This window comes from Populus euphratica, unplaced genomic scaffold (assembly GCF_000495115.2).
Source record: "Populus euphratica unplaced genomic scaffold, PopEup_1.0 scaffold31.1, whole genome shotgun sequence".
Classification (NCBI taxonomy): domain Eukaryota; kingdom Viridiplantae; phylum Streptophyta; class Magnoliopsida; order Malpighiales; family Salicaceae; genus Populus; species Populus euphratica.
The window spans coordinates 4,207,728-4,218,282 of record NW_011499850.1 but is presented as its reverse complement, the minus strand read 5'-3'; the positions used below and the strand labels follow the sequence as shown (position 1 = coordinate 4,218,282).

Sequence of the window (10,555 nt, the reverse complement as noted above, 5' to 3'; positions counted from 1 at the left end):
CAAGGGTTTTTACCGATAATTGGGTTTTGAACAGGTTTTTTAGATTATTTTATTTTTTTATAAATCAAAATTATATTATTTTAACTTGAAAAATAATTAATAGGTTGCAATCAAGTTTTTAACTTAGATTTTATAGGATTAATTTAGTTACTGAGTTTTAAATTTTTTTTATTTAATTTTATACTCAATTCTGTTTCAATTCCAAATTAGTTACACTTCCAAATTAATTTAATATTAATTTAATGACCAAATCAAATTTTAAAACTAAGGTGAAAATACATCATTTTCTATGCCAATTCAATATCTTTTTTTTTTGTTTACTAACATGTCACTAACATTCGTGAGCTTCTCTTTTAACAATAGATTTTTTAATAATATTTTTTCTCATTTTGATCTTACATTGCAAGGCTCAATTTTCTTTGACGCTATACTTATTCTCAAGTTTTCTTTTACATTATTTATCTGTTGCCATTATTAATTTTAGTGTTGAAGAGTTGCTTCTTCCATAAAGAATTTATTTATTTATTCAGTAATATTCAAATCCAAATTCAAAACCTAGTTTACACGTCTTGGTCCGCAAACTGTGAAAAGCCGAGTCTCCATTTGAACCTTTTTCATGAAATCATCACCATCGAAATTGGGAGATTCCAAAGGGCTAATTAAAAATGATTGACAAAACAAAGGAAAAAAATAAAGAACACGGGAAAGATACTTGAATGCAGTTTCCTAGACGGCACTTATAGTGTCAGGCTTTGAGCAACTGTGGCTAAGAATTCAAATTAATTTAAATTCATCAAAATAATATTTTTTATTTTATAAATTTTATTTTTAATATAACTCATCAAAATAATCTAAAATTATAAATAAAAATTAAATTTTCATGAAATATTTGCAACACATTTCCAAATAATATTTAAAAAAAAAGAGTTCTGTATTTCTTAACATTGTTTTTTTTTATATTTATTTTTTTATTTGTTTCTTCATGCTCTAAAATAAAGTTACATTGCATTAAATTGATCCAAGCCTTAAAACCTTAGAAAAAAAACCTTGAGCCTCTTGCATTTCACTATATAGATTGAAACAATGATTATTTTTTTTATCATGAAGCGTTTTTTTTTTAATTCTTTTATGCTTGGCATACGCGTGCTCCGCGTTAGTTTGCCTGGCTCTGGATTTCAATCCAGGAAGGAGTATCTGTTCGGAAAGATTGACATGCAACTCAAGCTTGTCCCTGGCAACTCTGCAGGCACTGTCACTGCTTATTATGTAAGTGAACTTGATTGCTTGCCTCAAATAAGGCACAGAACAATCATTATATGTGACTAACAGTAAACATGTTTTTTGTCACATGAATATGCAGCTGTCCTCAAAAGGGTCTGCGTGGGATGAGATAGATTTTGAATTCCTGGGGAATTTGAGCGGTGATCCTTACATCCTGCACACTAACGTGTTTAGCCAAGGCAAAGGCAACAGAGAGCAGCAATTCTATCTTTGGTTTGACCCAACTGCTGATTTCCACACGTATTCCATTCTTTGGAATCCACAGCGCATTGTGTAAGCATCAATCTTCAATCCTGCTCCGTGTACAACATTAATACATGCTGTGTTACTAATTTTGTTACCTTTCCTCTGCTCCAGCTTCTCTGTGGATGGCACTCCAATTCGAGAGTTCAAGAACCTGGAGTCCATGGGGGTTCCCTTTCCAAAAAACCAGCCGATGAGGATTTACTCGAGTCTATGGAATGCTGATGACTGGGCTACAAGAGGTGGCTTGGTCAAGACAGACTGGGCCCTAGCTCCTTTCACCGCTTCTTATAGAAATTTCAATGCCGAAGCTTGTGTTTTGTCTAATGGGGCATCTTCTTGTGGCACAACCACTTCTCCTCCCGCCTCCACCTCGAATGCTTGGTTCTCGGAGGAGCTTGATTCAACAAGGCAGGAGAGGTTGAAATGGGTCCGGGAGAACTACATGGTATACAATTACTGCAAAGATGTCAATAGATTCCCCCAAGGTCTACCTCCGGAATGCAGCATGTCCTAGAAAGAAGACGTCCTTGCATTACCTGTCCAAGTTTTGCCACATAAGATATTCAATTATTTTTTGTAACTGCAATTCTTTAATTCTTTTTCATCAATCAATTGTTTTTAATGTAATATGGATCCGTAGTATTTCGATGAGAGTAAAAAGTATTCTTGGCTTTCTCCTGTGCTCTGGATTAGAAGAAAATTTAGAAAGGAAAAACAACGGTTTAAAACCAGTAATTAATGCTAGAAAACAAAGTAAAGAAGATTGTCGAATTTATAAAAATTAACCAAGTACACCCCTTCAACCCTTTTTTTATAAAAAAATTTAGTAACTAAAAGTTGATAGATTTATTTCATTAATAACTTTTATTACCAATAGTAACCAAAATCAAACCTAAATGTTTCTAGGTGTCTTTTGAGCTAAAAGATCCATTTAAATTTTAAAAAATCAAAACAAATAATGGGCAAGAAATAATTTTTCATAGATCAAATTTAATTTTAAATTTTAGATGATAAAAAATAATTTTTTATAATTCAAAATATTATTTTGCAATAAACTCAAATATAGTGCTAGACTTAAGCCAAAACATGTGTGGGTAGGGTTTGAGTCCAAAACTCATTTTACTTATAGCCCTTTTTATATTAAATTTTAGATATATATTTTGTTCAATTTTAACTTCTCACTTTATTAACGTTAAAAAAAATTTGTTTTTTTTTTCTATTTGGGATAGAATTATTTTAAAGAGTTTTGAATTTCATGGAAATAAATCACACAATGGTTTTTTAAAATCAATTTTTCATTTAATTATAATTTGTTTAAATCATGTTCATATTCTAAATTAAAAAGTTTATGTTAAAGATTAATTTTCAATAAAATTTTAACCCAAAAAATTAATACATGTCACTCAAATGTGATGCACAAATCGTGTTCTTAAATAAAAATTTCTCAAAAAACTGATAAAATAAGTAAAAAGAAATTATTCTATTTTGATATCAAAACCTCATTTTCTAACAATTACAATTAAAATTAAATTAAAAGAACATAAAAAACACTATTAATTGTAATAATATTCTACAATGTTTTTTTTATTTTTGAATATATAATATTCTACAATGTTTTTTTCTATATTTAAATATTTTTATTTTTATTTTTTATTTATCCTTTTATGATATTTTTATTTGACATCAGGTTTGGTTGTTTATCCTAATACAAGGGTAATGTCAAGAAAAAAATCACTATATTGATACTTGGTTTGGAATAATAAAATGTTGAACGTTGTTTAATAATTTTAACAATGATCTAGAATTGGACTATAGATTAATCATATACTAATATGTCTTCTCTTTCTCTTTTTTAATTGATTAAGTCCCTTAACTTGAGAAATATTCTTGATGCAATTCATTTATCATGGTTCCATCAAAAAAAAATTTCATTAACGAGGACACCTGTAATAATAATAAAATGTTATGCTCAAAATCTTTTAAAAAAAAAAGAAAAAAAGAAAATAATAAATTCAAGAATAGATCAAAATCATAATGCTAAGAGTTCTACAAAATATTTGATTGAAAATGGAAAGGAAAGATAGATAATCCTTTAGATAAAGTGGAGTGTTTTAAATATTAATTTGTCATAAAAGAAAAAAATATTAATATTTAAGTCACCTCTATTTATTGTTTTACTTTCATTTTCCTTTTCTGTTTACTTTTAATAAAGGGAAACTTTTATTTTCTTTTCTATCTATATTCTTAACCCCTTTTTCTTCTTTTCTTTTATAAATGGTGGGTTTTATATTTTCAAATTAATTTTTTTAATTTTTTTCATTAAAACAAATATTAACAAAAACAAGTTCTGAAATTTTATTTTATTTTTTATTTTAGATCAATATTTCTTTATTTTTCAATTTTTATGAATCTCAAAAATCTTATTTTTCAATTTTTTCTTTGTTTTTTATTTATTTTTTCAGAATTTTATATATATGAAATGTGTCTACGTGTTGGTTTCAAAAAACTTCAAAATTTAATATTGGCTTTACTATTAAAAAAATAATAATTTATAATAAATCAGAACAGATAAAAAAAATATCAAGTCTTCCTATAAGATGTTGAAATATAGGAGTAAATGAATGCAAAATTAAAGAAATAAAATTCTAAAGATAAAAATGATAAATCAATATATCATTAACTCAGTTCAAAAATTTATATATTCATTTTTATAAATTTGTTAATCATGAAGACAAAATAAATATTATTTCAATTCAAACAAATAATTTTGATATCCCTTGAAGCTAAATAGAATCAAGGAGATTATCAATGAATTAATTAGAAAATATTTTTTAATCAATTTTTTACCATTAAGCAAATTTAATATTGAAAAGTAATTTTCATTCACTCGACAGTAGCTTTAGAAGCAAAAAAATGTAAAATTTATTCCAAGCAACCGTTTAAAACTTGAAATATTTGTAACTTGACTTATTTCTCTATAATAAATTAAAATTAAAGTTGCAGTAATCAAATTAATTTATTTGCTTCTTATTTATATCCCAAAAATCAATTATGAATTGAAAGAAATTAGAAAGTATATATATGTTATCTCAACCAATTCAATTAACATGAATAAAAATTAATAGTTTAAATTTAAAACAAGGGTGAATAAGTACTTGAATGTAAAAAAATTATATAGACAACATTACTTCTCACAACTTATAATAAAGATGGATTCTATTTCTTTTGAACCAACTCAAGAATTATTTGCTCATTCTCAAGGAATTTTAACCAAGAATGATCCTTCATGAACGATCTTTTATTTATTTGTATTTCAATAGGTAACTTTTATGATAAGATATCAAGTCTAAATAATAAAATATTAAAAGCTATAGAGAAAATCTCTTTAATCTTATTAAGATTTCCTCTTAATAATAAGATTTTTAATTATCAATTTTCCACCAAATAAAGATATAAAACTTGCCTTAGAGGTTGTATGAAGATTTTTGTATTTAAAAAGATTTTTTCTAACCTAAAATCTTTCATAAAAATTTCTAATTTTAATATTTAAAGTTCAAGATATTTATATTGAAAATTTAGTGCTTGAATAGATAATGATATTGCAAGGAGAATTCAAGCTTAATTTTGCAAGTTTATCTAGAGATTCAAATAAACTCGAATTTATGTTAATAATATTTTTTTGAAAAACTTGATATGTATATTTTAACTTAAATGATTTCCCATTTTAATTTTGAAACTCTAGCTCGATGAAAAACATGTCATAAGAAGTAAAGGTTTAAAATATAAAATATATAATTTTTTATTTTTTTTAGCAATTTATGAAATATCTTAGGCATGCCAAACCATTAAAATAATTGTATGTTTTTTTTTATGTTTGAATATTTTTTATTTTAATCTTTTATTTGTCCTTTCATGATATTTTTATTTGACATTAAGTTTGGTTGTTTGTCCTGATACGGAGTAATGTCAAGAAAAAACATCACTATGTTGATACTTGGTTTGGAATAATAAAATGTTGAAGCAAACCAGTGCTTGGCCTAGCGGTGGAAGGGGCTTGTGTCCTTCCACTGCACCTGGATTCGAGCCCTAGCGTGCACGCCTGTCACCCTCACGGTGCCTTACATACCTACGGTGCCTTACATACCTGGATTAGTCGTGGTACGCGCAAGCTGGCCCGAGCACCCCACGTAAATAAAAAAAATAATAAAATAAAATAAAATGTTGAACATTGTTTAATGATTTTAACAATGATCTAGAATTGCACTATAGATTAATCATATACTAACATCCTCTCTCTTCTTCTTTTTTTAATTGATTAGGTCCCTTAACTTGAGAAATATTCTTGATACAATTCATTCATCATGATTCCATCATTTTTTTTTCATTAATGAGGACACCTGTAATAATTTATTACCAATAGTAACCAAAATCAAACCTAAATGTTTCTAGGTGTCTTTTGAGCTAAAAGATCCATTTAAATTTTAAAAAATCAAAACAAATAATGGGCAAGAAATAATTTTTCATAGATCAAATTTAATTTTAAATTTTAGATGATAAAAAATAATTTTTTATAATTCAAAATATTATTTTGCAATAAACTCAAATATAGTGCTAGACTTAAGCCAAAACATGTGTGGGTAGGGTTTGAGTCCAAAACTCATTTTACTTATAGCCCTTTTTATATTAAATTTTAGATATATATTTTGTTCAATTTTAACTTCTCACTTTATTAACGTTAAAAAAAATTTGTTTTTTTTTTCTATTTGGGATAGAATTATTTTAAAGAGTTTTGAATTTCATGGAAATAAATCACACAATGGTTTTTTAAAATCAATTTTTCATTTAATTATAATTTGTTTAAATCATGTTCATATTCTAAATTAAAAAGTTTATGTTAAAGATTAATTTTCAATAAAATTTTAACCCAAAAAATTAATACATGTCACTCAAATGTGATGCACAAATCGTGTTCTTAAATAAAAATTTCTCAAAAAACTGATAAAATAAGTAAAAAGAAATTATTCTATTTTGATATCAAAACCTCATTTTCTAACAATTACAATTAAAATTAAATTAAAAGAACATAAAAAACACTATTAATTGTAATAATATTCTACAATGTTTTTTTTATTTTTGAATATATAATATTCTACAATGTTTTTTTCTATATTTAAATATTTTTATTTTTATTTTTTATTTATCCTTTTATGATATTTTTATTTGACATCAGGTTTGGTTGTTTATCCTAATACAAGGGTAATGTCAAGAAAAAAATCACTATATTGATACTTGGTTTGGAATAATAAAATGTTGAACGTTGTTTAATAATTTTAACAATGATCTAGAATTGGACTATAGATTAATCATATACTAATATGTCTTCTCTTTCTCTTTTTTAATTGATTAAGTCCCTTAACTTGAGAAATATTCTTGATGCAATTCATTTATCATGGTTCCATCAAAAAAAAATTTCATTAACGAGGACACCTGTAATAATAATAAAATGTTATGCTCGAAATCTTTTAAAAAAAAAAGAAAAAAAGAAAATAATAAATTCAAGAATAGATCAAAATCATAATGCTAAGAGTTCTACAAAATATTTGATTGAAAATGGAAAGGAAAGATAGATAATCCTTTAGATAAAGTGGAGTGTTTTAAATATTAATTTGTCATAAAAGAAAAAAATATTAATATTTAAGTCACCTCTATTTATTGTTTTACTTTCATTTTCCTTTTCTGTTTACTTTTAATAAAGGGAAACTTTTATTTTCTTTTCTATCTATATTCTTAACCCCTTTTTCTTCTTTTCTTTTATAAATGGTGGGTTTTATATTTTCAAATTAATTTTTTTAATTTTTTTCATTAAAACAAATATTAACAAAAACAAGTTCTGAAATTTTATTTTATTTTTTATTTTAGATCAATATTTCTTTATTTTTCAATTTTTATGAATCTCAAAAATCTTATTTTTCAATTTTTTCTTTGTTTTTTATTTATTTTTTCAGAATTTTATATATATGAAATGTGTCTACGTGTTGGTTTCAAAAAACTTCAAAATTTAATATTGGCTTTACTATTAAAAAAATAATAATTTATAATAAATCAGAACAGATAAAAAAAATATCAAGTCTTCCTATAAGATGTTGAAATATAGGAGTAAATGAATGCAAAATTAAAGAAATAAAATTCTAAAGATAAAAATGATAAATCAATATATCATTAACTCAGTTCAAAAATTTATATATTCATTTTTATAAATTTGTTAATCATGAAGACAAAATAAATATTATTTCAATTCAAACAAATAATTTTGATATCCCTTGAAGCTAAATAGAATCAAGGAGATTATCAATGAATTAATTAGAAAATATTTTTTAATCAATTTTTTACCATTAAGCAAATTTAATATTGAAAAGTAATTTTCATTCACTCGACAGTAGCTTTAGAAGCAAAAAAATGTAAAATTTATTCCAAGCAACCGTTTAAAACTTGAAATATTTGTAACTTGACTTATTTCTCTATAATAAATTAAAATTAAAGTTGCAGTAATCAAATTAATTTATTTGCTTCTTATTTATATCCCAAAAATCAATTATGAATTGAAAGAAATTAGAAAGTATATATATGTTATCTCAACCAATTCAATTAACATGAATAAAAATTAATAGTTTAAATTTAAAACAAGGGTGAATAAGTACTTGAATGTAAAAAAATTATATAGACAACATTACTTCTCACAACTTATAATAAAGATGGATTCTATTTCTTTTGAACCAACTCAAGAATTATTTGCTCATTCTCAAGGAATTTTAACCAAGAATGATCCTTCATGAACGATCTTTTATTTATTTGTATTTCAATAGGTAACTTTTATGATAAGATATCAAGTCTAAATAATAAAATATTAAAAGCTATAGAGAAAATCTCTTTAATCTTATTAAGATTTCCTCTTAATAATAAGATTTTTAATTATCAATTTTCCACCAAATAAAGATATAAAACTTGCCTTAGAGGTTGTATGAAGATTTTTGTATTTAAAAAGATTTTTTCTAACCTAAAATCTTTCATAAAAATTTCTAATTTTAATATTTAAAGTTCAAGATATTTATATTGAAAATTTAGTGCTTGAATAGATAATGATATTGCAAGGAGAATTCAAGCTTAATTTTGCAAGTTTATCTAGAGATTCAAATAAACTCGAATTTATGTTAATAATATTTTTTTGAAAAACTTGATATGTATATTTTAACTTAAATGATTTCCCATTTTAATTTTGAAACTCTAGCTCGATGAAAAACATGTCATAAGAAGTAAAGGTTTAAAATATAAAATATATAATTTTTTATTTTTTTTAGCAATTTATGAAATATCTTAGGCATGCCAAACCATTAAAATAATTGTTAATAAACTTAAAACACATTAAAATGTATAATATAAAAGTAATACAAATATATATATACACACGTTGCACTTATAGTAGAATTGATCGAATCATGATAAGAGACGACATTACGAAAATTGCATGAGTAAATAGACCTAATCAACTAAAAAGAGTGGAGAGGTGATATTAAATAAATAAAAAAAGAGAGTTAAAAGTAGAACAATGAAATATGTGAGTGGTCCATTTGACAACACACAAAATACTAATGCAAATCAATAAAATATATAAAAAAGAGGAATTTAGTTTGAAGTTGCATTAAATATTTAATGGTTATACTAAAATAATACATAGTTGTTGCTTTGAGATAAATGACACAAGGATAATGAAAATAACATGGATGTGTCCCTCAGTATTTTTTGTTTTGAAATAAGTAATTAAAATATTTTTAAAATAGATTTATTATATGCTTTTTGTGTCTATCCCTCGAACTAAATTTGTTTTAAATATTAATCAAACACAATCTAAAAACATTCTTACCCAATCCAATTAAAAAAAAAATGCTGTGGTTTTGCGTTTTGAAACATTGAGCTCTCACGGGGATTTAATACTTTCACTTTTAATTTAGTCAATTATGTCATTCATATTTTAGTTTTGGACAAATGTTGCCCCTCTATGTCAGAGGATGGGGGATCATGACTATTGATTATAAATAATTTTTCAAGTGCAGAAAAAATCTATTTTGATTTTTCCATTATTAAATATTTTCCAAATTAAAAAAAAATGTATTAACTAGGATGGAATGCTCCCCAATATAAATCATGTTTTCAAAGTGGTTTTTTTTTTAAGTTTTCATTCTAAAAAAAAATTAATTTTTTTTTCTAGTCCATAAAACTTACGGTAGCATATAAAAAAAGAAATTTAATGCAAAAAATATGTTAATGCATTTTTTAACAGTAAAAAATGTTAATTTTTATTATTATCTATATGACACATACATCAATTCAAATAAAAATAAATTATATATATTAGAAAGATATGTCAATCTAAATAAAATTTAAAATAAAAGAAATAACCAAAGATAAAGATACTTGATTTTGTTCACAATGAGAAATTTACTCTTTATTTTTAATGAAAGGTAATAATCTAAATTCTATTAAAATAAGATAATTTAGAAATATATTTTTGTATTAATCTAATTTTTTTCAACAAAAAAATATAGTTTTTTGTTTAGAAATATAATAAACAAAAACTGAAGACAGCTGGTATAAACATCTAAAATAGTCAAGGATAAAAATGACATCTCATTAATTATTTAGGAGAGAGAGGCGACCTGTGCTGCTGTGCATGGTGGATTCACTTTTTATATATTTATTTATTTATTTATGCAAATATGGGTCAGGTGTGGAGCCCCGTACTGTTTGGGACGCTGGATCTAATGGGAAAGCGCAAGTATCCGTCAGGCCAAAACGCGTGCGATTATTGATTGGCTGGCTCGTCGATGTAGGTGAAATGTTGTGTCTTTTTGTACAGCAAATTTCTAACACTTGTCCAGCCCCCAAACACACTGTCCACAGCTAAGCTGAGCGTCCGAAACTTCCCTTGCCTTTCTTGGACTTCCATTTCCTCAAGTATAAAAACCAACCAGGC

The 10,555-nt window shown here is 24.9% G+C and overlaps 1 protein-coding gene across 1 annotated transcript; it reads left to right on the top strand.

Annotated features, from left to right (window-relative positions):
• The first annotated feature begins 1,128 nt into the window (after positions 1 to 1,128).
• LOC105121294 (probable xyloglucan endotransglucosylase/hydrolase protein 23) lies at positions 1,129 to 2,207 on the top strand. Its single transcript, XM_011019893.1, has 3 exons — positions 1,129 to 1,266; positions 1,361 to 1,554; positions 1,639 to 2,207. The coding sequence occupies exons 1-3, from the start codon at positions 1,129 to 1,131 to the stop codon at positions 2,039 to 2,041; spliced, it is 735 nt and encodes a 244-aa protein (XP_011018195.1). The 3' UTR covers positions 2,042 to 2,207.
• Positions 2,208 to 10,555: the final 8,348 nt, after the last annotated feature.

Coding starts and splice junctions, on each gene's coding strand:
- LOC105121294 (XM_011019893.1), top strand. CDS start 1,129: ATGCTTGGCATACGCGTGCTCCGCGTTAGTTTGCCTGGCTCTGGATTT. Junction 1,267..1,360: donor GCACTGTCACTGCTTATTAT/GTAAGTGAACTT, acceptor ATGAATATGCAG/CTGTCCTCAAAAGGGTCTGC. Junction 1,555..1,638: donor TGGAATCCACAGCGCATTGT/GTAAGCATCAAT, acceptor CCTCTGCTCCAG/CTTCTCTGTGGATGGCACTC.